The sequence below is a fragment of the Aythya fuligula genome, chromosome 1 (genome assembly GCF_009819795.1).
Source record: "Aythya fuligula isolate bAytFul2 chromosome 1, bAytFul2.pri, whole genome shotgun sequence".
Lineage (NCBI taxonomy): Eukaryota > Metazoa > Chordata > Aves > Anseriformes > Anatidae > Aythya > Aythya fuligula.
In genome coordinates, this window is record NC_045559.1 from 65,546,819 (window position 1) to 65,573,351 (window position 26,533).

At 49.9% G+C, this 26,533-nt stretch overlaps 1 protein-coding gene across 1 annotated transcript; it reads left to right on the top strand.

Annotated features, from left to right (window-relative positions):
- Positions 1–315: 315 nt before the first annotated feature.
- LOC116497329 (cat eye syndrome critical region protein 2) lies at positions 316–25,338 on the top strand. Its single transcript, XM_032201031.1, has 17 exons — positions 316–396; positions 1,143–1,282; positions 1,758–1,862; positions 2,529–2,578; positions 4,954–5,123; positions 5,855–5,932; positions 10,713–10,869; positions 15,039–15,168; positions 15,456–15,493; positions 15,593–15,684; positions 15,954–16,080; positions 17,496–17,929; positions 19,151–19,279; positions 19,479–20,289; positions 22,413–23,796; positions 24,702–24,807; positions 25,078–25,338. The coding sequence occupies exons 2-17, from the start codon at positions 1,227–1,229 to the stop codon at positions 25,081–25,083; spliced, it is 3,873 nt and encodes a 1,290-aa protein (XP_032056922.1). The 5' UTR covers positions 316–396; positions 1,143–1,226; the 3' UTR covers positions 25,084–25,338.
- The last annotated feature ends 1,195 nt before the right edge of the window (positions 25,339–26,533 follow it).

Below are 26,533 nucleotides of genomic sequence, written 5' to 3' on the forward strand. Positions count from 1 at the left end.
TCATCGAGTCCTGCAAGCTAAGCTGTGTATAATGTGAAATGCCATGATGTTGCAACTAGATCTCTGTCCTGAAAACCTGAGTTACAGAGCTGCAGTTAGCTGTAACCGTCGCAGGGCACGCTTCTCCTTCAAGGGCTACCTGTCTCTGTGTTGCCTGTGTTCGAGTTGCTCCAGGCAAACTTCAGCAAGTGTACATTTGTTTCCTTGGTCAGATCCCAGACGTTTCACAGCTACCTGGAGGACATCATCAACTACCGCTGGGAGCTGGAGGAAGGGAAACCCAACCCGCTGCGGGAGTCCACCTTCCAGGAGCTGCCCCTGCGCACTCGCGTTGAGATCCTGCACCGCCTCTGCGACTACCGGCTCGATGCAGATGATGTCTTTGACCTCCTCAAGGTGTGTTGGGGAGCTGGAGCAGGGAAGGAGGAAAAGGTGGGGCTGTAGGAGCTGGGCCAGATTAGGGAATCTCTTTGAGAAGGGAGAGGATGCTGCTATTAGGTGAATTTTTAGGCCAGGTACTTGGTGGTGCTGTAGGGCAGCGGTTCCCCATCTTGATCCCCAACCCTTACCTTGCAGGCGAACTAAGGCAAACAGGGAGGACTGCTCCCAGGGCTCTTGTTCTACAGGGATGTGTTTGTAACACAAAAGTAAATTGGCTTTGTTGGCTACCCTTCCTGAGAAGACTGAATTTTGGAGATGCTCCAACTGCGATGGCAGGGCTGGGCGAGCTGGGGCTGTGCTGCTGAGGGATGGTGTGAGATGAAAGGATGGGGCTGAAGTGCACCGGGGGCTGGGGGAAGGGTGGTGGGAAGGGGGAGGGAGCTTCTCAGGGCTGTGCGTGACTGTCGCCAGCGCTAATTAGACCTTCGCTGTCAGGAGCACCAGAGATGAAATGTTAAAACGAGGGAGGCCATTCAAATTAGAGATGCCAATCTCAATCCCTCCTTGGACGGGGAGCGAACGTCGCCTTCCCCCTGGAGTAACATTTTCCCAGATCGGCCCGGAGGAGCAGCTGTACTGCTGTTGTGGCATGGTGGGAGGGGAGGGAGGTGTTTGCGGAGGGGGTGTCATCGTGTTTTGTGTGACAATGTGGCCGCTTTTCAACTTGTCACCGTCTGGCGGGGGGCTCCCCGTGGGCACAGGGCTTGGACGCCGACAGCCTCCGCGTGGAGCCGCTGGGCGAGGACAGCAGCGGTGCCCTGTACTGGTACTTCTACGGCACGCGGATGTACAAGGAGGACCCGGTGCAGGCGAAAACCAACGGAGAGCTGGCTCCAGACAGGTAACAGCCCCTCGAATGCCCCCGTGCCCAAGCCAGGGGCATGGCAGGAGGGGGGCGGAGGGGACTCCGCCTGACTGCTGTTGTCCCGGGGGGGGGGCGGCTGGGAACAGGGGGCCGTGGCCGTGCGGGGCGAGAGCGAAGTTGCCAAGCAGACTGCGAGCTGCCCCGCGCGGCGCATTATGCCGGAGCCAGCCTGCAGCCTTTGTGGCACCAGGAGAGCCTGCTGCCGAGCGATGCTGCCTGCCCCACCGCATTCCTTGCTGTCTGCCCCGCACCGCGCTGGCGGCTCCCAGAGCAGGCTCCCAGCAAGGGGGAAGCCCTCGTCTTCTCCCCTCCCTCCCTCCCCTTTCTGATGTAATCCCTCCCTTCGGTTTGGTTCCTAGCAGCTGTTCCCATTTCCCTGCCCTTCTCCCTCCCTGCCAGCCACGGTTCCCGTGCTCAGCAGATATTTCATGGTGGTTTTGCTGTTTCGCAGGGGGTGTGGGGGGCAGGCGAACACCCCAAACGTTCCTGGGAAAACAGGCAAGAGACGAGGGCGACCCCCAAAGCGGAAAAAACTACTGGAGGAAAATTTGCTGAGGTATGGAAAGGTTGTTCCGCAAGAGACATAGGATGCCTGTGTTCCCAGAGGGAAGTCTCTCTGATATTTCTCGCAATTAATAATATAATGTGCTTCTGGGGTTCCCCCAGTAAGTATGTATATATCATGCAGCCATAATCTCAATGCATCTGTGAAGTGAAGCAGGCTCGGGCTTGGTGGGTGCTTTGATCACTCTCCAAAGAAAATTCTGACTGAGATGGATGCCAAGCTCGGTGAAACACTGGGTATCACTCTTCCAACTGCCTCACTTCTGATGCAGCTCCTCTGTGCAGTGCTAGGGGATACGCTCCTGATAAAAGAGTGCTTTCACTCTGCAGCACTTGAAGCCAAAATCTTGGCCACTTGAGTCAGTATAGATTTTGGGATACTTCCCGTGAGAATTGAAATACTGCCTCTGCCAAATTCTAGCCTGCATTCTTCACTCCTTAACGTTTTGTGAAGCTATGACAAGTATGTGTGTTTGTGTATATGACAAGTATGTGTGTATATATACATGCATATACACACATATTATAGAAGGAATGGGGTGTTTTGCATGTTTTTTGTGTGCAGTGATTGCTGTATCCTCATTCTTCTTAGAAGTGTCTTGTTTTCAGTGATGTGAAGTAATGTATTTATTGTGTCACTTCTCTTTCTTCTTGGTAGGGAGAAGGCAGAAGAGAACATGCTAATCCGTGAGACTCAGATAAGAAATGGTAAAGAGATTTTGTGGGGTCAGGGTTGATGTGATCAGCTAACACAACTCCTAAATTATCAAAGCTCGGGGAGTTGCCTCTCAGGAAAGGGAGAGTCCGTCTGTCAGTGGTCCAGCTGAGTCTGGAAGGAGGGGTTAGTGTTACAGACTGCCCTGCAGCTGGGAGCCTGGGCACCTGCCTGCTTCATATCTTATCCTGGATTAGTTTGGGATGAACAAACGCAACATATTGGGTTACACGAGGCCTTAGGGGCCCACCTACTCCCTAAAGTTGATAGAAATGGGTTGTGAATGGCCCTCACTTCTCTGGGGGGGAGTTGAACACAAGCCCCTGTTTGTAGCAGGCACACTTTTTCTTTCATGCCTCATGCACGGGCTGGGAAGAGAGCTGGGTCAGTGATGCCAAGATAGGGAAGGACCTTTCTGATTCTCCTCACCTCTCCCTCCAGTTGGTGGCTGTGCTTGGTGCTGTGTCAATGACGACTTGGGGATACCCACCTAAGGGTTAATGAGGCAAGCAGGGAAAGAGAGTTGGCAACATAATGTGCAACGGAGTCCGAGGGGGCCAGGGCTCATTTGTCATACATGTGAATCCCTTGGCTTCCACATAACTCACGGGCTCAGCCTGCCCGTTCCTCCACAATAAAAGGCAACTGTGGCATTGTCTTTCCCGTGCCTCGTTCCCTTCTGCCTTTGTGCTCAGATTTCCTGGCTGCTGCTCTGGAGTTGGGAGGCAGAGCTGCAGCTACGCGCATGAGACGCTGGGTTTTATCAGATCATTGTTTTCTAGCAAATTGTGCCGCTTCAGCTGTGGAGTAATCTTCTGGTGGCACAAAGCAGTGCATTAGTCCTGGCTGCTTTTGAAGCCAGTCAGCCACAGGCAGCTGGCAGGGGAAGGGAAAAAGAGGGGGCAGGCTTCAGGGCAGCGTGCAGGTGAGCTCCCTGCTGCAGTAGCTTGAGGTGTCACAGCCCCTAGCCATCCGCTGCCTCCTTCGGCCAAAGGAGAGAGCGTCACAGAGCCAGGGCGACAGAAGCTACAGCACACGGCTGCTGCTTTGCCCTCTCCGGTCCCTGGTATGTTAACATGAGCTGCAGCCGATGGCAGGTTAAGCTGTCTGCTGGCCTGTGACCTGCAGCTACCATGGCACTGAGGTTTCTGACCAAGGGCAGGTGGCCGGAGGGAGGCTGCAGCTCTCTGTCCTTCCTGGGGCAACCCGATAGCTCGTGTGCAGGAGCCACTGGCAGCTCAAATCCACAGAGGGCCTGGGGTCATGTTCAGAGAGAGAGGGGCTCTGTTTTTTTTGCTTGTTTTTATTTTTCATTGCTAATTTGCTTGAAAATGCGGTGAGAAGCTGCATGTTATTTGCTGGTGGTGGGGATGTGGCCATTCCTTTTTTTTTTTTTTCTAGTAGACAGTGGTTGGCCTGATTTTTCTTGAGGCAGCTGAGAACCTCTCAACCCAAAAGGGTTTGAGCCAACATCTTCCCCTCTCCAAAAGTGAGCCACGAGCTCTCTGCTTAGAGAGCATCCTGGGGCAAAAGCATGCAAGTTGCAACTGATGAGGCTTCTCCGCTCTGTGTAAACATTTGTGCAGCAGGAACCGCATTCCCTCTTTCCAGGTGGGTGTTCCAACCACCATGCGAGAGAGCCTTTCCTTCACCATTAGTATTCAAATGTTTCACGCAAAGCGGAACAGCCCTGAATGTCTTGGTAGTTAGGACATGCTTCAGAGTGGTGGGAGATCTGCTTCAGATCCAGCTCTGGATCAAGCAGGGGATGGGATGTGAACTTTTGCAACTTCCCCAGCATCTGGCAGCCCGATGAACCCCATCCTTCACTTCCTCTTCAGTTCTTTCAAGTGCCTGCAAACAAAATGTTTCATTTGGGTAGAATGGAAGGTTTTATTCACTGCAGCAAAGGTTTGCAGTACTAAAAAAAATGGCTTTTTTCAAATAACATTAATTTTCATTGTTTTTATTCTGCTGCCAGACTAAATCAGACATTTGCATTGCCCTATGTCCTGCTCTGGCTGACAGCCTCCATTACAAGAAACAAATTAAATCCTTTCCTCTGGTACATCATAACTGGAGTGGAGGGTTACTGCAGGGATGTCACACCACCTTTACTTCTTCACCTTTGGAATTCCTCTGTCTTGGCATCACTGTCAGTGTCGCTAGGGGAAGTAACCACACTTGTAGTAGCTTGAGAGTAGTTTTTAGGCACACTGACTTCCCCTCCTAGAGCATGTTTCCCATAACAGTGACCATGGGCAGTATCTTTTCCTCTTCCCAAGCCCTGAGGGCAGGAGAAGAGAAGGGATAAAGAAAAGTTTAGTCATAACTGCTGTGGAGATAACATCCTTTCATGTTGTTGAAGGGTCCCAAGGGCCAGGCCGTGGGACATGGTGGCTGCTGTGTCAGACGGAAGAGGAGTGGAGGCAGGTCACAGAGAGCTTCAGAGAGAGGACTTCCCTTAGAGAGCGGCAGCTCTACAAACTCTTGAGTGAAGACTTCCTGCCGGAGATCTGCAACATGATTGCACAGAAGGTGAGGAGACATGACATCCTGTTTACCTCTGTTCGACTGCTTCCAAGAGCATGGACGTTTGCTGATTGAAGGAGAGCAAAATCCAAGCAGCTGTCACCCCGTCCTGCTCCCCTCTCCGGCCTGCACGTGCCCTGGATGCAGGGGCTGTCTAGCTCACGCATGGGGAGAAAGATTCTCCCCATGGAGTGGTAGGGCTAGAGATCTGGTCGGTGATTGCACGGTAGCATGAGTAGGATGGCTGAAGGGGTTCCTGTCTTCAGCCATGTTGTGCGTCCCTTTTCTGCAAGCAGGGAAACTCTGTCTGCTTCTGAACTTCTGCGATTTACTGCCTGGCTTTTCTCTGCAAGCTGCCTCTGATTTTACTTTTACTGCAGTTTCTCAGCTGGCTCTGCTGAAGGGGCAGTTGCTGCTGCTTTAGCTGTCCTAGCTAGGTCTGCTTGAGATGGTATGGCAGAGCCCTTAGACTCCAAAGGGTGCTGCCCATCAAAGGAACATTTTCAGGTGGGACAGCAGGAACAGGATCCTTCGTCTGGATGGCTTTGCAAAATGGGCTCTGCAGTCAGTGTGATATTCTTGGACTGAGTTCAGTGTGTTTGTTTGCTGCCCATGTAAATCTAATAGGGATTTCATGGTCACTTCTAGCCCCCAGAGTTTCTCCTGCCAGTATCACCGATGTGCCCTAATTTCCTCCACTCTCTCTTTCCTTCCCTCAATTCTCAACCCTGTTTCAGGAGAAGCGTCTGCAGCGGCCAGAGTTTTCTCCCAGGTGGATGTCTGACCATCAGCCCATCAAACCAATCAAGCAGGAGGTGAGGGGGGGTGCGAGGGGGAGGACAACAGAGGGAGGCGAGAGCAGATGCCTCCTGGGGGAAAAAATAAACCGCAGCATCGCTATTCAGTGGGAAGGAGTCGTTTGAAAGTGCTCGTGCTGAAAGGGAGATGGGTGGTAATGCCCGTCAAACGCAGGCTGACACTCGGGGTTTCTATGGCGAGCAGGGAGGTGCTGCCCTCTGGATCGCAGAGGTAAGCGGCCTTGCCGCAGACGCTGGTGCAGCTGCATATGGAAATCTGTACTCAGCCTGGGGAATTCCACTTCAATGAAAGTGCTGGCACATTCGAGGCAGTTCAAAGAAAAAGTTGAAGAAGGATGAGAGGGCTAGAAGAACTGGCTTACAAAGGGAAATGACAGAAATTCAGCCAAGGGGAAAACGTGAGGCTGCAAACACATGAGGGTGTAGATAGTGCGGGGAAAGAGAAGAATGACTTGATGGAGTACAGAGCTGAGCTAGGAGGGGGGTCAGATGGAAATGGAAGTCACAATTTAGGCATTTTCTTAAAGAAATGCTCATCAAACTACAATATTGTCTGCTAAAATGGCCCCTCCGTGCCTCCTCACCCTCATCTTCTCTCTACCCCATCGGTGTAAAAGCGCTGCTGCTTGCGGGTCTGTGCAGTGAACCAGACCCAGAAAAATGGCTGGAGTTAAATATAACCCTTTTCTTTGGTTGGTTATTTTTAACATAGATCAGCTTTCCGATCCAGTTCACCACACAGCCCCCAACAGTCACGTTGGTACAGCCAGGGGCATGGTGCGGTGGAGATGGGGGTTCTTTCAACTGGCAACTGCTACCCAAAGAAAGTGGTCAGGCAACACAGGATTAGCTCTAGAGGAAAAAAGTGGCTTGATTCTGTCAGGCCATTGCATGATCCCTCACTGCAGACGTAATGAAAACATAGTTACCTGTTGTTTTGTCCCAGAATGCTGTCAAACCCTGGGAAATCGAGCTGCAGGGAATATCCCACGTGAGCCAGGGGTTCCTGCAAAACAAAGGAGAAAGTACCGCTCCCTGCAATAAACACGATTGCTTAAAATACATGGAGGAAGGAAGAGCCTCTCATCGTGCTGCAGATAAAAGCCTGCAGAGAGGAAAATGAGACCCTGGCGATGGTCAGTTGGGGGCCAGCGCTGCCCTCTGCAGAGCCCACCGTCCAGGAAGCGCAGGGCCACGTGTTTGTTCGCAGGCAGCAGAAATCCCAGAGGAGGAGGGGAGTGGGAAACACATGGAGCCTGAACGATGCTAATCAGTACCGCAGGTGCTCCAGGTCTGCGGCGGCAGAGGGCTGTTAATTGCTGCCTGTGGGCCAGTGAAACGTTTTCCAGTGAGCGGGGGGCCCTCCTGGCTCCTGCCGCAGTGGGGAGCGGGGACTCAGCCAGGACGAGGATGGGGAATCTCTGGGCGGGTGTGCTGCCTGCCCAGCGGGATGCAGCACGCAGGGGAGCCAGCGACGGTGCCAGGCATCTGATGGCTTGTTGGCTGAGTGAGGGGTGGGCAGCAGGCAAGCCTCGGGGAGAACACTGCCTCCTGTACAGGGGTGACCCCTGCCTCCCGGCTCCGCTAGATGGATGCCGCCTCAGTCCGAGATGCAACTGCTCCGTAGGCTCCTAATCCTGCGGGGGATTTCTCAACAGGTGGTTCAGATTAGCTCCTCATTAAAGAGCCGCCTGAGCAGCACCCTCATTAGGGCAGTGCTGCGGAAACCAGAGCAGGGAAGGTTTGGAGGGCGAGGGGCCAGGGCGCCCGCGCCTCCTGCTCCTGAAGTCTGATACCCGCTGTCTGAGAGCAAAGTAAAAGGCAGAAATTTGGCCCTTTTGGGGTCCGGGGGGAGGCAGCAATGTTGTGTCCTGGAGTGCTCTCTGGCGGAGGGAAGGAGGTGGTGGTCACAGAAGCGAGAGTTGGTTTGCTTGTTGTTGGCTTTTTTCATACAAGTGGGAATGAAGCTGGAGAAATGTTCTCTTTGCTGCTGCTTCATTTAAGAAGGAAGTTTAACTTGTGTTGGTTTCTTGCTTTTGTCATGCCAATGGGTGTCTGCTTCCATCACGTCTAGTAGGAGTTTGAAACTTGCTATCTATCTTTTGTTTGTGTTTGCTTGCTTATTTTTTAACCCTGAGATGAACACCCTCAGCTCCAATGGGCTTTAACTGGGACAGCAGCAGCAGGCAGTAGGTCCCTCTGAAATTCAGGCCGTTTCTGTGTCTGAAGTGTCGTGAGGAATCCACCCAGCATTGCCACTGCCCTGCAAGCACCCCAGTGAGCAAATGCAGTTGTTAGGGGCATCTGCTGCAGTCTGTGGTTCCTGCTTTTCTCTTTTCCTTCTGTTCCTAGATTTGCCAGGTTGACGTTCTCTCTTTTGCTAAGATTGTTGCATTGCCTTGTCAGCATGATATTTGTGAAGGGTTGATCCAGAACGTGCTATGGATTCTGTCTTGTGCCATTACAGTATATATGGGGTGCTCAATGCACCCAGTAGGCTTGGAGAGGTCCTGGTGTGACCACTGCGACTTGGGTGTTGTGTTTATGTAGGTTGTGAATGGTGGATGCTGCATGAATTTAAGGGAAGGGGAGGGCTTACCTGTGCACTGACACTTGCTCAAATTAGTGTGGCATGACAGGCTGGCTTAGATCTACTGGCTGGAGAGTCCAAAGGCTGATGGTCACATCCTCAATTAAATCTCTGGTGTGCTGCTGACTTCTGAGGGCTGGTTCCTGCTTACCTCTTTCTCTTCCTAATGATGGTTTTCTTTGGTTTCTATTGCAATTTATAGGTCAGACAAGGAGGTTGGGAGGAAAGCTGTTTAAAGACTGTCAGGATCAGGCCTGAAAAGAAGTTGTTTGTAGTGCATGAGTAGAAAATAAGATAGGAAAGGGATTTGAAAAAGAATAAAAAGCGAAAATGTAGAACCCAATTCTGCAAGTTCTTATCTTCTACTTGACATACCAGTGTCAGTCCTGGGCATGCTGGTGCTTAGATATTGATCGGTTGGAGGAAATATCTGAGAAAGACAACTGGAATGATTAAGGAGCTGGAAGGGTTGCTTTATAAGGAGATATTTAACCTAATTACAGAAACAGAAGATTTGTGCAAGTGTCTGAGGAAGCTCATAAACACTGGAATGTGACTGAAGGAGAGGGGAATTTATGCTGGACTAGAAAAGAGTAACTAGGAATAATTGGATGGAATGAGGGGATGAAAAATTAACTTCAGGCTGAATGCGAGGAGATGCTGGCTAACCTAAAGGAGTGTGGACTTGCAGAATGGTTTCCTTTGGAAAGCAGTTGAAGCATTAAGTACTAATAGTAGGCAAAGAACTAAGAAGGAAAATAGGCAGAGTTCCCTTGTGGTGAGATCATGCTGTGGCTTTCACCTAAAAAGATAGCACAGAATAGGTGCTTGTGCTGTCCAGTCTGTCTCTAAAGGCAGGATATGGACCTGATGTCGTGAAAAATCCTGTAGCGCTCCCTTGGACGCTTTTCTGTAGCTGGTGGTGGTTGAAGTGTAATTCTCTTAATGTATTTTTGCTGCTGAGGACAGGACAATAATGTGGTGCTTGTCCATGGAGAGCTGCAGGGGGAGATTGTAGGGCAGCATTGTGTAGGGGAAGGGGAAGGAGAGAGGGAATGAATGTACACTAAAACCAGACAACATTTCTAGGCATTTATCAAAACACCCTGAGGTTCCCCTTGTAGGCAACAAAACAAGGACAAAATAGTAATCATAGTGCCAGATTTTTTCTGGGGATTAATAGTAGGCCGAGGGAAGTTGATGGTCTGAGCAGCAGCCAGGGGACCCCAGCTGATTGCTAATCCTCAGGAAATACCTTCTGCTTAAGTGGTGGTTGCTGGTTAGTCCCTGAAATGAAGGTGGACAAAACCGTATGTGCGTTGTTCTTTTCTGGTCAGTATTCCCTGCTGATAAGGCACACATACCTTGATCTTGCAGAAGTCAAAGAGGTGGGAGTAGATGGCTGATTCATTTGACTTCTAATTAAATTAAGCCAATAAAGGTAATTCCACACTGCCACATACATACCTCGCACTTTATTGGAGAAACAGGAGCAGGCAATTCCTGGTCTGAGAAGCGTGCAGTCTAAGTGGGATCAAACACAGCCTTACAGCCTGCTGGGCGTGGGGAGGTGAGGAAGTGGGGCCATAAAGAGCCAGGCGTACTTGAATGAGAAAGCTGGCCAGGGGACCCAGCAGGAAACAAACAAATGACTGAGGGCTGGTTCATGGGAGATTAGCTCATAGAAGTATGGTGGGCTTTAGTTTGAATGGGAAAGAAAAACACTCCAAATGATACCTTGACGTAAGGCTGTACTGGTCTCCTTTTCTATCCGAAGTACTGGGTGTTTTATGGCAGAGCCAGGCGCAGCAGAGCAGTTCTTTCTGCTCACACTTGTAACTCGGGACTCGGCTAGCTGGAAGGGGTGTAGGTGTTGCACAGGGGTGACAACAGCCAGATTCCTTTGCCCAGAAGGGAAGTCCATGGGGCACATCCCTGGTGGAGCAGCAGTTTGCCGAACCAATCACTTCTCCTTCCTTTGCCTTTCAGTCAGTAGGGTCTCATTGCTTGACAATTACCTTTCCATGTTGCTTTTTATCTGAGAATTCATATGTACATCTCTCTTTTTTGTTGTTCCAGCCATTCACTGTAGGTATGCCTTAATACTTGCACAAGTAAACCTGCTTCTGCTCAGACTTGAATAAGCCAGTGCTGCATTACATTTTTCTGTGCACTGTTTTGTCACAGGTAAACCCGAATGTGCTCAGTTCGATGGAGAAGCAGAGGCGCAGGGAGGAAGAGGAGGAGCGCCAGATCCTTATAGCAGTGCAGAAGAGGGAGCAGGAGCAGCTGCTAAAGGAGGAGAGAAAAAGAGAGATGGAGGAGAAGGTCAAAGCAGTGGAAGGTACGTGCAGCCAGTGTGAAGCAGAGGTGGGAGATTTCAAAGCTGAGTCTGAGATCTTGAACTAAGATCTATTTGCATCCCTCCCCTGCCAGGCAAGCTGATGGGAATAACTCTTCTTGGACTTGGCTTAGATAAATTGGTCTGACTGTATTTTCTTTTTGCCTTGTCCACCCCTCTTGTATTGATGGCTGTTCTCTAGTGTTCTCTTCAGTTCTGTCTTCTTCAAGTCATACTCATTTTTTCCTTGTCATAGCTGTATTTTTCTCCTGCTATCCATGTTGTTCCTCGGTTTCCTTCTTTTGTGTCCCCACCAGGCTTCTCATAGATCTCCCTCCATGCAGGCTTAGCTGGCTTAACTCTTACTGAATAGTATTTGGTCTTTATGGCCTACTGCATGATGAAAGGAGGATTCCTTTCGGGGAGAAAGGGAAGGGGACAACATGGGAATAGTGAGGGTATTATTTTTATATTGCTCCTGACCTCATCAGCTGGAGTACTAAAGGTGAAGGAACCAGGCTAAACAGAGCACTGGCAGGTGGCAAATTCAAGTTTTGGTCTTGTTTTCTGATGTTTTTAAGTAACATAAATATAGGCTGTTCTGCAAGAAACAGTGGTCTTGCATTTCATACATCAGTCTGAGACACAGACTGGAGACATTCAGCCAGTACATGTAGGTACTGGTGTCTAAGAGCAGGCTCATATCTAACCACCACCTCTCTTAGCCTCCTTTACAGGGATTTCTTTATTTGCTGCTTTTGCCAGTGGCTGGCTGGGCTGTTGCAGTTCCAGGGAAACACTGAATATTGTCAGAAAATATGTTCTCACAATGCGTGGCAGTATCACTGTTGCGAATCCTTAGATGGAAAAAGAACCAGAAAAGGGGGGGGGGGAAAAAGGGTTCATGCAAACCCTGTAAACTTTCCAAGATGAAACAAGTCTGCTACCAGATGTCTGGTAGCAGACCAGATGTTATCTAAGAATAGTTCCTTTTACCTGCTTACTTTCTAACCTTTTGAAAATCCAATTACTTGCTTGGCCTTTGGATATTTCTGGTTGCTGGTCTTGGCTAATCTGGTACTTTAAACTCAGAATCATCCAGCTTCCAGATCTGCTACAGGTATCTGTTTCACCTTGGCAAATTGCATGTTCCCTGTGCTTTAACTCTCCATCTGTATAGACAAAATTAATCTTCAAGATCCAGAGGAGCTGCAAATTTAAATCTAGTATTCAGAGTTGGTCAGGTATTGTTTTGATAAAAGCCTTGTGAATTTGGGGGTAAATACAATAACTATGTCATCTGATACAAACTCACCAGAGCCACTCAAAAAACTGGCATGGGGTTGGGCAGTAAGCTGTTTTAAGCCATTTCGCATACATTAGTGCTTTTCTTGGCAGGCATGCTTTTATTTTGGTTTGAGCAGTTTCTTTCAATTTACTTCAAACTTGTTCCCAGTCAGTTTAGGCTAAGTCAAGAGAAGTCTGCTTTTAAACTGGTGCAAAAGCTGTTTGGAAAGGTTGTTTGAATGGATGATCTGTTCTGTTAAGTCAGTGCTATATTTTTCATCCATAGAAACAGCAGCTATCTGGGTAAGACTTTTGGCTTCGTAACCATCTTTCCTTATTGCTTACTGGTTCTATGACTGTCAAGCTCACCCTCCAACACCCTCTGTTAACACTTACTGTGATAGTTCTTATGATGGACAGAAAGTGATTTGAAAATGAAGTCATTTGTTTTGTTTGGTTCAGACTTGTTAAAGCTGGACATCCGCTGACAGATATTTTTAGGGTAACAAAGACTTTCCTGTATTTTGCCTTCTGCTTAGGATTTAACAATTCTGTAAATTGTTAAGAAGGGTGATATGAAACACAGGGTGGAATATCTGTGTTCTTTGTGACTTCATCAGTACTTCACCTGCATCTTGGGTTTGGACTGTATGCCTGTCTCTAGATCGCATTCCTCTTTCCAGTGTGGGATTTCACTTCCCTCCACTCCAATGCGCACCCCAGTTAGGGACCCTCCTGCTGGGCCCATCTGGATTTTCCTGAATTTAGGAGTCAAAGCAGCTTTCTAGATTTCTCCCAGAACAGCAGGTTAGAATCTTCCAGTTCTCTTCCAGATGCCGTTGTAACATTACCTCTCACACACGACTTTCTATCTGTTTGAGGTACTTTTTAGGGCATTGGTCAGCTTTTGATATTTGGTGGCCTCTCAGTCCAGGCCAACAGCATGGCAGCAAACTCTACCTTTAACATAGCTGTGTTAATTCCTCCCTGTGGTGCTGGGACCTGTCACAGTACTGACTGAGCTCCAGCCTGGTAACACAGAAGTGCTCCGCAATCTCTGTCAGTTTACCATGTCAGATGCTTGGCAGGCATTGATGGATTTCTAATATCTACGTGACCTTACCTCTTGGTTGCTGTTGGCATGAGACTTTCCTTTTGCTGCCCAAGTCATTACTATACGTGTTTCTCAGCTTTTTCACTTAGGCATCCATAACAATGTTATCTAAGCGAGGTTAATTTTACTAAAGAAGCATGCAATACTGAACCTGTGCTTGGACTGACTGATAATCTCCGCTAACTGTAGTTTGATGTTAGACCTCACCTTACTAAATGGTGTAACAGATGCTGATAGGTTCTGTAGGACATATTAAATGAAAGTCCTGTCCTCTCAACTTCAGTGCTGCCCGGAGTCTTCTAACAGAAAATTTAAATTTGGACTCTTTTTACCAATCTTTGATACATCTAGCCATGGACCTCTCTGGAAAACATACACCTTGTAGCTATTCCTAAACAATATCCATTATCCTGTTAGAGTGTGCTTTCAGATATGGGTATTGTTCCTGGAGTAAAACCATGACTTGCAGTGGTACCATTGATGACTGTGACATCTCAGGTTCCTTCCCAGAAGAGAAATCCATCACTGTTTTTTTTAAGTGGGCATGAGGTGTGGCTGTCAATTCCTCTTCAGGGAAGGAGTACCTACATTTTCCTCAGTCGCTGCAGGAGAAGCATGGAAGGTTTTATTTAGCAGCAGAATGTCTGTTTGAGTGGTGATTCTCTTGTAAGAGTAAAGATTAAATGCATACAGATAGGGTCATCCTGGAGACACTCATTCCTAGTTCTCTTGTGCTCCTACTCCTCATCACAGGCTTTCTTTTGACTGGCACAGTAGGACAGCATATTAATACTGTTCTACCAGCATGTGCTTCTCAAGTCTGGGTCATTGTCCAGAGATGGAGCCTCTGTTAGAGGATTTTGGCCAGGTCTCCAATCTTTCTTTCACTTGGGTGTTTCCCTGGTGTGGCCCTGTGGCCAATTTCCTGGGGTGTTGCAGCTATGACATCTCTCCTTGAGCTGCATTTTCACAGAATTCTGCTTCAACAGAAAGTTGGTACAGGTGTTTAGCAAGTCAAATGAATTCAGGTTTCCTATAACAAAAAGGAAATGAGGTTCATAAGAGTCCATAAACTTTCTATTATGAAGCAATCTGTTAGCCAGCTGTCTGGTTGCAAACCACAGGTTATATTACTAACGTTGCTTCTTCCTGTCTCTCACCTCTTAAACCAAAGCTGTCCCAGTGGCCCTCCTGTGTGGTAGCTTGCTCTCTCTGGCTGCTGGCCGTGAAGGCCTACCTGAACAATCTTCCCAAAGCTGGCTGTGGGGATGGAGGATATTATTGACCCAGCTACTCGTTGCCACCCAGCTGGTAGAACTTCACCCTTCTTTCAGCACTGTTCTTCATCAGCCTCAGTGCAAAACCAGCTGCTGTGAGCTCACCTGGCTGAGGAGTTATTGTGCTTTTTTGACAGCATGGGGACTGGTGGCAAGCAGATAAAGGATGGTAATTTAATAAGTCATCTCTTTCTGTTTAACTGATCTATGCCTTGGTCTGTGCTTTGAACTCTCTTTGTACCACAATGTGGTCAGGAATTTGTCTGGAAGGTGGCATGTGGAGCATCTGCATCACAGTAATGCTCCGAAATCACTGATGGACTAGTCAAGGGAAAATGAAGAGGTGTGTTTGTGGTGTACGGTGTTCTCAGATCCTCTGCTTCTTTGCAGAGAGTTCTTGAGAGCTGCAGGAGCTGCCTGAGTTTTCTCTGTGAGACCTTGTTGACAAGGAGCACTGAATGGCTTTTTCTGCTTGTCTCCCCTTCCTGCTGCAGAGCGAGCCAGGAGGAGGAAGCTTCGTGAAGAGCGGGCCTGGCTGCTGGCACAGGGGAAGGAGCTGCCCCCCGAGCTTTCCCACTTGGATCCCAGTTCCCCTACCAGGGAAGAGCGAAGGACCAAGGATCTGTGAGTATGCAGCTGGGCGTGCAGCACACCCGTGCAGTGAAGCCTTAGTAGGGAGGGGAGGAGAGGAGTGTGGTCATTCACAGGAACGAGGAGGGATAAGTGAGGTTGGAGAGCAGCAAGGAGTAAGCTGAGAAACACCTGGATTTGGTCCATGCGAGACAAGTGTTTGTGATGAGGCCTGTTTAACTTCATGGCACTGCATGTGGCATGGAAGGGAGGATGAGGTAAGAGGGAATGCCTTATATGTGCTAAGTCTCTGTTATTCACTGTTGTTCTTCCAATTACAGCTTTGAACTGGATGATGAGTTCACAGCCATGTACAAAGGTTAGTCCACCTGTCCCGATTTTCCTCTTTGCATGACTTCTTCAAAGCGACACAGTCCCCCAGGCATGTGTGTAATCGCCTGTCTTTTGTTGCTACCAGTTCTAGATGTGGTAAAGGCTCACAAGGACTCTTGGCCCTTCTTGGAACCTGTTGATGAGTCGTATGCTCCTAACTACTACCAGATCATTAAGGTAGGGAAAGCAGCGCAGCGTGCTTGACTGATGCTCTTTGTTGACTGGGGTGCAATTACTTGTAAGTGTTTTGAAGTTCTGTGAGCTGTGTTATCCTCACAGTCAAGCTGCAGTAATCCCTTTGGGTATAGGAAATGCAAGAGGAGAGGCTGCCCTCAGGAGAGCAGCCTCTGCTCTGCATGCCCTCTGTGAGGAAGCTAGTAATTTATGTACCTTTGTAAGTCCCATTGCTCTTGCTGTAACTCAAAGAAAGTTTTGCTGAATTTCAGGCCCCCATGGACATCTCTAGCATGGAGAAGAAGTTGAATGGAGGTCAGTACTGCACCAAGGAAGAATTTGTGGGCGATATGAAGACCATGTTCAGGAACTGTCTTAAGTACAATGGTGAAGGCAGTGGTAAGAGCACTAAGATGCTAAGTTCATCTATTTCCAGTGCTGAGTTAAAGCAGGCACTGATCCCTACCTACTCACCAGAACTTGATTTGTGCTTACTCTCTTTCAGGATATTTTTGAGAGGCTGGAGGAAAGCTCCTGAGTAGTAAGGCCTGGGGATTTAGCCAGGTTTTTAGCACAGTTGTCATGCTGATATATGCGGCCTGTCATCCTAAGGGGCTCCCATGTTGATAGGTGGTGAAGGCAGAACATACAAAGAGAAGAAAGTCTGTTTCTTTACGAGCTTACTCCTTTGTGTGCTTGCATGCGTCTGTGTTCCTTTGTCTCATGATATCTAATACATTTTGAAGAACATAACAAGTCTGGTCAGCCCCCAGTGTTTGTTGAGTACCCCAAAAAAAAGTGAAAAGTGAGCCACATCTGTAGCCTTTTGGATGGAAAATGTATTTTTTAGGTTGCTTGGCTTTTGAATGAATAGCATAAGCCCACAAATGGGAAACCCTGGGTTTAATTGCCACGCCGATTAAAATTCTGCACGTTGCTTAGGTAAGAAGTCACTCCCCATATGGTGGGTCATCGCTGCAGACCATGTCTCAACAGCACCGCTTTGAAAGTGAAAACAGAGCTTCTCAGCTTGTCACTTTGGGCCCTAAGTAAAAGCATTTCTGCACTGCCAGTGGGGGAACTTTGTCGTCCAAGGAACTTTTTAGTTCAGTGGAAACAACTGGAAAGTCATTTGCTTCAAGACTTTGTGATCGACACCTCTCACCTGTATTTTCCTTCTTATCCACTCCAATGAAAAGTAGGAGCCCCTCAGAGCAGAACTGTCCTGTGGGAATTGCACAGTAGTGACCGTGGTATTTGCAATAGCTTATGTGTCATGGTCAGCAAGTGCTTTAAAAACTGTACATGGATAAATGATCTTTGCTGATTTTTTTCCTTTGTCTTGTAGCATACAGCAGAGATTTGAACCAGTCCAGCAAAAGCCTCTTGAGCAGAATCAAATAGCATTGCTGGAATTTAACGTTTCTCTTCTCAGCACTGCTGGCTAGCAGTGCAGGTCACACATCTCTGCAAGCAGAGGTGGTGTTTGCCGTAATGTAATTCTTGGTACTATTCTGGGATGTTAGGTTAATGCTGACTGTGCAAGCCATGCTGCTAATGGTACTTTGTCATGCCTATGTGCCTGTCCTCTGGTGGGGTTACTGAACAAATCTGATGCTGCATTGCTTATTGAGTTTAAGAATATAGACCGGTCAACTAGGTAGAAACAAAAGTCTTCCTCAAAAAAAAAATAAAAAAAAAAAACAACTGCAGAAAGAGATAATTTTTGTGGGGAAATGAGGAAAGTCTGATGTTGCTTAACTGTTTCTCTCTGTAAGGCTCTGTCCTTGATGTTGCTGGGTTTCTTTTGGCAGAATATACCAAGATGGCTTACAACTTGGAGAGGTGTTTCCACCGAGCAATGATGAAGCACTTCCCTGGGGAAGATGGAGACACAGATGAGGAGTTTTGGATCAGAGAAGATGGGAGGCGGGAGAAGAGGAGCCGGCGGGCTGGCCGCTCCAGCGCTGGCAATGTTTGGACTCGGTCACGAGACCCAGAGGGACCAGGCAAGAGGCAGCAGCGCCTGGAAAATGGAGGGAAACCTCCACCATATCGAGCTGCTTCGAGGGCTCCCGCCTCCTCCTCCTCTTCCTCCTCCTCCTCCTTCTCCTCGTCCTCTGCAGAGGATCCAAGTGGCAACCCCATGCAGCCTCCTCGAGAAGTGGGCCCTTCCAATGGGCGAGGTTTCCCCCGCTCGCTGCAGTACGGCGGCATGCCCAGCCCCGTGCCACATCCCGGCCAGATGGTAAGGAGCAGTTTCTGCTGTTCTTCATCGATCCTGCCTGTGGAGAGAGGCAGGGAGGGAAAAGGGAATTGAACTCTCCCCTGTGGAATCCCTACTTTGTGGCAAGGATCTCCTCCCAGAGATTGAGGGTCGGAGCTGTGGTTTCTCAAACTGAAACTTTTCAGCCCTTAAATTTAAACCAAGACAGTTCGGCCTTACCCGGTCTTTGTGTAGTTGGCTGAGGAGATAGGACTGGAAATAACACACTTTGTTCAGAGTAGCTGGAGCTAGAAGAGTAGCTACTTCTGTAACTGGAGGCTGAACTAGATCACTACCACACTAATTAGGAAAGGTCTAACAACATTTTTTGCAGGCAAGTACCCATGTGTGCTTGGGCAGTCCTGGCTCCCCCGGTTTTCTCTCTCTCCCTGGAGAGGTACCCCATTGTGCACGTAAAGCAGTCACGTTTCCTCTTTCAACCTCCAGTTTATGATGCTGAACAAGCCAGCCTTCTTTTGTCTCAATTGTTTACAGATGCCCGGTAACTTTGTGCCATCTGCATACTACTGCATTCTGTGCCTTGATATTTATAAAAGCAGTAAACAAAACCACACACAAGGCCACCCTGGGCTGCAGCAGTGACCTCCCTTTAGCCTGATGTTTCCTCTCCGAGGGCCACCTGTTCTGCCTCTTCTATGGGCTGTTCCTCACCCATCCTTTACTGTCTTTTCCTTTTTAACCCGTGATGTCTTGTGGTGTAGTGTGACAGCTGCTTTTCTGAGATCCAGGCTATTCCTCACTTTTTTAGCTGGAAAGAAAACGTTTTAGAGTGATTCTTGTGATGCAGATAGCAGCAGAAGCCAGTAGGAGAGCTGGAGCCAGCAAGTATTTTGAAAGCAATCCAGCATGGTCCCCTTTGTTCTGCTCACGTGCTCCTGTGGTTTGCTCCAGGGACAGGAATAAACCAGCGTCCCCTCCAGTTGTCTTACTTGCTTCCGAATAGCTGGGTGGTAGGTGAGTGTATCACAACCTGAGCTCAGGGATATATGATACTCTGTGGTAGGAGAGCTGTGTCATTTCATAGAAAAGCCTACAGGTTTTTCATGGCATCTCCAAAAAGCCTGTCTGTTCTGTGTGGTTCTTTTGGTCTTGGCTTACCCTCTGCTTGAAGCAGCTCTTCTGCTTTTCTGCATCTCACAAATGTGTTTATTTCTCCTTCCTGCTCCCTTCCCCGTCCCCCAGAGACCAGCTGTGCCAGGAACGTTCGGTCCCCTGCGCGGATCAGATCCAACAAAACTGTATGGCTCACCGCGAGTGCCAGAGCCCCATCCTGGAGACCCGGTTCAGCAGCACCAGCACTTTGCCATGCAGGTAAATTGTTTCATAACAATAACAATTGTTTCATAACAACAAATCATGGCACCCAGTGCCCTGCTTGTCCCCTCTGTTGTGTGGGGGACTCCCTGATGGCCCCTGCGGTGGCATTGCCTCTCAGATCAACCTGCTGGCATGCCAGCATCAGTCTTTTCCCACCTCCCTCTCACTGATGTCCTTCTCTCTGCCTCCCCAGCCGGCCGTGGGACTGAGCGAGCACCGTGGGCACAGGCTGGCTGCCCCTGAGAAGCAGGTGTGTGCGGGGCCGACCCACGTCACCGGCCTCGGACCCCGTCCCGGCACCCTGCAGCTGGGGCGCGTCAGCGGCCCCCCTCCGGACGCCGTCTACCCGCCAGCCCAGTTCCAGCAGGGCTTCCTCCCTCCAAGGCACAACGGGCCTCCGGTGAGGCCGCCAGAAGGCTCGGAGGTGCCCCCTGGACATATGTACCGGCCCTACAAGTACCTGAACCGCGGGCACCCAGCCCTGTGGAATGGCAGCCACAGCACCGCCAGCCAGGGTGCCGTGGGGCCGGAGGAGAAGGCACCCATGGGGCCAGCGCCCTCGCTGCAGCCCCGCGCCATCGGCCACATGATGGAGCCCCGGGCCTTACGGCCTCCTCTGCCTCCCAGCCAGTGGACTGAGCAATCAAACTTCCTACCTCACGGGGTGCCTCCCTCAGGGTACATCAGACCACCCGGGAAAGCTGCTGGCCAGAGGATGCCGCAGCCGCCGGCCGCTCTGTTTGGGGGACCGGCTCAGGTTCAGAGAGGGTGCCAGGGCGGGGACTCAATGATGGACAGCCCAGAGATGATCGCGATGCAGCAGCTGTCCTCCCGCGTGTGCCCGCCGGGCGTGCCTTACCACCCTCGCCAGCCGCCCCCGCCGCACCTCCCCGGACCCTTTCCCCAGCTGGCTCACGCCGCCTCTGCTGGCGTGCCACCCCCAAAGCCGGTCATGGGAAATGGGAGCTCGCAGGATCAGACCATGGAGCCGGAGAGCAACCAAGGTAACTCCCCGTGGCACTGACCAGAAGCCACCCAGAGGCTTCTCCCCAGTTCTTGCTGCTGCTGGACCTCAGCAGAGGATGCAGCCCCATGAATCCTTGTGCCTGTCTGCACACATCAAGGGTGCGCAAGCAGCCACAGGGAGCGAGGAGCTATGCCCTGCGTTTGTGAGTTCACATGTAGTAGGTGGGTGCTTGTGAGGAGCTGGGAAACACCACATAGTTTAGCTTTGCTGCTCCAGACTCTTGGGGTCCTGAGCTTAACTGTGCTGCAGATGCACAAAGCCTGCATCTGCAGATGTGGCTTTATTTGGATTTGCACCGTTAGAGAAGTGTGAAAGATGCTCTGACTTTCAGGCTCACTGGGGGCCATTTTAAGCACTGGCTGAAGATCAGCAACAAAAGCAGGTTCTATTCTAGAAAAGGATTAATTTTTTGTGTAAATAGTTGTGGGACACATAGTTTATACACGTCTTTTTTTTTCTTCAAATTCTAAATCAGAATATATTTTCTGCTCCAGCCATCACGTAGATTTTTCTAAGATTTTTCATTTCACTGTAACCTGCCAGAGGTCCCCTCCATACCAGTTATACCTGCAAGTTATCAGTTTGCCTTTGGGTGCACGGTCTGTAAGTCTGTAATGCTTCTAGAACTCACTTGGATTTAATATAAAAATTGAATCTGCAAAGAGTTAGGTAAGGAGAGAAGACATTATGCAAAGAAATGGTTTGAATACACTTCCTTGAATATATGTCAGTATGGCTTCTCCTCTGAAATGCACATGTGCCTTCTGAGCTTAGCATCTCAAAATCTTCACAGAACAGGACTGCTAGAAAGGCACTGAAAAGTCATGTCAGTTCAGATGAGATGGCAGCGTGTCATGTGTGCCACCACAAGTTTCTTTCTAGTTGAATTTCATTCATTCTAGCTGGTAAACTAGAGATAAAAAAAAAAAAAAAAAAAAAAAAAAACTTAAAACAAACCTAAAGTAGAGATCAAAAAAAACTAGAGATCAAAAACAATTTTTTTCATTAATTTTAGCTGGTAAACTAGAGATCAAAAACCTTGTATCTTTTATCGATCCCTTGTGTGCCTTGGACTACGGAAACTCTTTCCTTGTGTGGCATTGCTTAAAACTCATTATCATTTAACTGTGCTGGATATAGAACAGAGACTGCAAGAGGACGTTGAGTGATTACAGGGCAGAGTGGCTGCATCTCCAAATCACAGTTGGTTAAAATATGGCTGTGATCAGCCTCACAGTACCTTGCTATGTGGTAGTGCTTTTGCCCAGCTGTGGGCAAACAAGCTTTGTGGACCAGAAGGGGCAACACAGTGTAAAATCAAAAAAAGCCCTGGCTCTTAGCTTGCTCTCATGTGGCTTCTGCAGTATTTCCCAAAGCTGCTTCTCCATGGGGCAGCTTCTGTACACACGTGTCAGAGCAAACCTACATGTGCCATGTTTCTCTGGTGGAGGTGGTTTGCAAACTGCAGTTGGAGCTGTATCTTATGGAAATCTTAAGGATTCAGTTCACATGCCTTGTCTTTATGAGAGAGGTGTGCAACGCTAGGAGTAACTTAAAAGAGTTCTTTCAAAAAGATCAGCCAACTTTGCAAAGTTTGGAATTGCTATGGGTCTCTGAAAGAACGGTATTGGCTGTAGGAAGGGGGACTACAGCCCCACAAAGCCCATAGTTAGCATGATGCTGTGCTCCAGCCATCTTATGAAGACGTCTGAGTAGAGGATGGGATGTTGTAGGCTTTGAGGTACTTACTTCAAAGTCTTTGATGGAAACACCTGCTCAGCTTATAAAGTCACTCCTCTTCCATTTTAATAGTTCATCAAGATAGGGTGCTTTCTCCATCCAAATGTTGGAGATTTGGATGGCCCTCAGGTTTTCGCTTGGGCTTTGTGTCAGCAGCCAAAGAGGAGGGAGGCCCAGCATGACCGAGGCTGCTGTTCATGCTGTCAAAAGTAGACGGTAGGAGGTTGTTTTGGCACATCTGGCTGAGCGGGCAGGAATTCCTCTTTGGCAAATTTGCCTTGGGTGAGTGTGCCTGTGGGGTGGGGAGGGCTGACGTGCAAAACAAGACCAGCACCTGACACTTCCCCTTTCTCTTTCCAGTGGAGCCACCGGCGGGCGTGGAGGAGAAGGCTCAGTGCATCGGCATTCCCGACGGGGCCTACGCCAAACTCCTACCTCATCCCAAGCCCCCCCTGCCCATGGAGTGCACCCGACGCGCCTTGCCCCCAGAGGAGGGGGACGGCTCCGGCATGAAGAGCGACCTGAAGGCAGGGCAGAGCAAGGGCGCCTGGCCAGCCGAGAGCGGCTACGCTGGCCCACAGGGCTGCGTGAGGGACCTGGCGCCCACCTCCGAGCGAGGAGGGCCCGTGCCCGAGAATGGGGCAGCGGGCGAGGGGCCGGCGGAGGGGAAGGGGCTGGCCGCCAGCCTGATGGAGAAGCCCCTCTGCGGCGGGGGGAAGGCTCTGCCCGAAGCGGCCGTGCCTTGCCTGGGGCAGGGCACCGGCCTCCCTGCCATGGACTCCAGCACCGTGGGGGCTGCCCCCAACCAGTTCCACCCTCTCTACATGCCTGGTCTGGAGTACCCCAATTCAGCTGCCCGGTACCACATCAACCCGGGGCTGCAAGGCTTCAGCCCGGTGATGGGCGGCAAGCCTCCCCCCGTGTCCCACCCGCAGCATTTCCCTTCGCGGGGCTTCCAGCCGAGCAACGCCCACCCCGGGGTCTTCCCCCGCTATCGGCCCCACCAGGGCATGCCCTATCCCTACCAGCCCCAGCCTCAACCTTCCTACCACCACTACCAGCGGCCGCCCTACTACGCCTGTCCGCAGGGCTACTCGGACTGGCAGAGGCCTCTGCACCCCCAGGCCAGCCCCAGTGGCCACCCGCCCCTGGCCAGACCCCCCTTCTCCGAGCGGGGGAACGTGAGCGGCTTGCAGGGCTGCGAGGCGCTGAGCGCTGCCCTGGCTTCTCCCAACCGCATGGACGTAGCGAGTGCCAAAGAGGTTTCTCCGAGCGATGGGCAGGATCTGGGGCCTGAAGATGAGAAGTCCGAGGAATCGCAGGAGCGGCCGGAGAGTCCCAAAGAGTTCCTTGATTTGGACAACCACAATGCGGCCACGAAGAGGCAAAGCTCAGTGGCAGCAGGAGAGTTCCTCTACGGAGCTCCCCCGCCCCACTTGGGCTCGGGAATGGGATTTGGGCCATCGGCTTTCCCTCCCCACGGGGTGATGCTACAGACTGGCTCTCCCTATGCATCCCGGCATCCCGCCAGCCATTTCCAACCCAGGACATACGGATCGCCCATGAATGCCCACCTGTCTCATCATCATCCAGCCTCTGGCCAGGCCAACGGCCTCTCTCAGGAGGGACCCCTGTACCGCTGCCGGGAGGAGAACATAGGTCACTTTCAGGCCTTGCTGATGGAGCAGAGAGGCAGTGGAGGTGGCATGGGGGGGCCACCCCAGGACTTGTATAGATCATCGGGGTAAGAGCGTGTTTTCTGTGAGAAGGCGAGATGGGAGGGGGTGATGCCTGGGTAACCATGTGTGTTGGGTATTCTTGAAAGGCCCAGGCTGAAGACGGAGGAGCTGGCAGGTAATGTGAAAGGCTAATGGGTTACTCAGACTCTTGAAGTAAGAGGTCCCTTAGACCTTCCTGGGAAACTAAAAGAGTCTTGCTGCAGCTTTTTAAAACACGTAATTTTAGCCATCATGGAAACCTGTTAGCCTCTCCTGTCCGTCTCCACACTGGTGCTTTGTTTTATCTGAGAGTATTTTGTTAGCATGTTGTCCAGTGTTGTGCATCTCTTAATCAAAGGGTCTCGTACCAATTTCTTTGCAAGAATTTCATTTTGTCTTTCTCATAGTGCAACAGAGTACCTAACTGAAGTGGAAGTTAGCCTCTTGTTACAAACTCCTCTACTTTAATGTCACCCTCTTCTTTCTTTTTTGCCCTTCTTCTCTGTCTCATATTTCCCTTAAAGAAAAATCAAGTCTCATTGAGATTTTGCATATTAAGTTTTATTCCCAAGTGGAAAATTTTGCTACTCCAAAAATTCCCTGTTCAGACTTCATAAATGTGCTTCAGCTGTTACCATTTTGCGATAGTTCCAGCATGACTTGAGCAGTAAATCTTGTAAGGCAGATGTGGAGAAAAAGGACCCAAAGGACTTTTCTTCTCCTAGTGTTGAGGGGTTACAACTGTGTCACTGGGGGAGGGGGACGGGAGTCAAAGTTTGTGTTTGGGGGGTGGGCGGGAAGCCTTAAAAAAGAAGACATGCAAAATACGTACTTGTATGTGAAAGTTGTGTGTGTGTGCGTTCAGTCAAGTAGATGGGGTTTGCTCTTGATGTTCATGTGCTAAAACTCTCTCCATTCAACCTGGCTCCAGAATGCAAATGCATCAGGCTCAAGTTCCCTTCCCGAAGATGCCTACAGCAACCATGTCCCGGGAAGATTTGACGCCACAAAAACCATCAGCGTTGCCTCTGGATCAAGTAAGGGTCACCCGAGAAAGCAGAGCTCAGATGAGAGCCTTTTTTCTTAGTGACAATTAAAGGATAGAAATATTTGCCAGGAGTGGGAAGCATTGGAGGAAGCTGGGAAGTGAGCTCACTGTTAGGTAGAGGAATTGGGGATGTCTCTGTCTATAACACACAACCTGGGCTGACGTAGTGCTAGCTTTGAAGTAATTGCATGAAATCATGAGGCTGTTCCTTCCTACAGCTGGCCGTTAAAGTCTCCAACTCTTCTTCTTCCTCTTCCAGAGCTAGTCCAAGGAAGGAAGGACCTCATGAAGACGAAAGCCACACGTGATTTGGACAAGGGGGAGGAGGGGCAGGCCTTCCTCCCAGCCTCCCCTCACCCAAGCAGCACGTAGCTTCCCGGGTCGGTGGAGCATGGTGCCACGGCGGCTTTTGTGTTGGAAACCCGGAGCGGTGCAGGGCCCCAGCCGGCCGAGCAGCTGGCTCGCCACCACAGGGCGAGCATCGCCAAACCTAGTGGCTTTCCGTGACTGGAGACTGCGTCTCGTTCAGGGTTTGAGGGATTTTTGGGGTGGGGAGGGCGGGGGTGGGGGCTGAAACTTTCATTGACTGCTAAACTCAGGTATATTTTTCAGGGTGGAAGAGGACGATGATGGAATTTTACTTGTAGTATTAACGTGTGTGTTTTGGAGCTGGATCCAGTTTACAGAATTTAACCTGTTGCCTTTTTAAATAAATTTCTGTTGTTGGTGAATGTATTGTACATAATGGGGGAGGGGGTGGGCCCAGCTTGTAGTGGGCTTAGCACTGGAGGAATCCTTAACTGTTTACAATCATATCACACTGAAATCTTTCAGGATAGGGTGAGGGTTTTGTGGGAGTGGGGAGAGGTGAGGGAACATGCAATGGATGACTTGCTGTCCTCTGCAACTGAGACACCAACTCATAGTTGTTTGACTGACTAGCAGGGATTGCTCAGGGGCATAACGTGTCCTCCTCTTTCTCTTCTCCTCTTCCTCCTTCCCCTCTCACCCCTGCCTCCACCCCTCTGGATCCCGGGCCTGAGTGCACTTCCAGCTCCCTGTCATCGTGGGGGAACAAGGAAACCAGGACCAGGAATTGAAACCAGGACAGGACACTCATGGCATTGTCCCTTCTGCTAGCGTAGTACCCTCCTCCCTGCCTTTCTCGTAGGAGTAAGTTAAGCTCTAGAAAACAGAAAATGGCACAAATGGTCATCTTAGACTTCTTTCAGTGAAACCAGTGCAGCTGGGTGTGGAGCAGCACCTGTTCAGCAGAACAAATGTGCAGGTCTGTACCCCTCCCTGCCTGAGGAGGGGAACCACGTCCCTCCTTTCTTTCTCTTTCCTTGCCTATTTTCACCTCTTAGCAGCAGCAAAGCAGAAACCACACCAGGATTCCTGACCGCTCTCAGTTGCCTGTGAAAGCAGGAGTATAAGGTTGTTTTGGGGGAATGGTTTGTTTGCTAGCGTGAGCTGTTTGTTGGCCAGCAGAGTTGGGCTTGGTGTTTACAAGAAGCTGGTGATTCAGAAAGCACTGATTTGAAATCAGATGTTGAGGTGGAATGGCTTGGGCAGTGGGCGATGAGAGAGCCGTGTGCTTGAGCTGAGTCAGTTTACCTCTGTTGTTTTTGATCTTGTAGCAGCCAGTACAGTGGCAGCTTCGGTCTGCAGGCACTTCTCACAGCAGCAGCACTGCACGGGGAGCCCCTCGACAC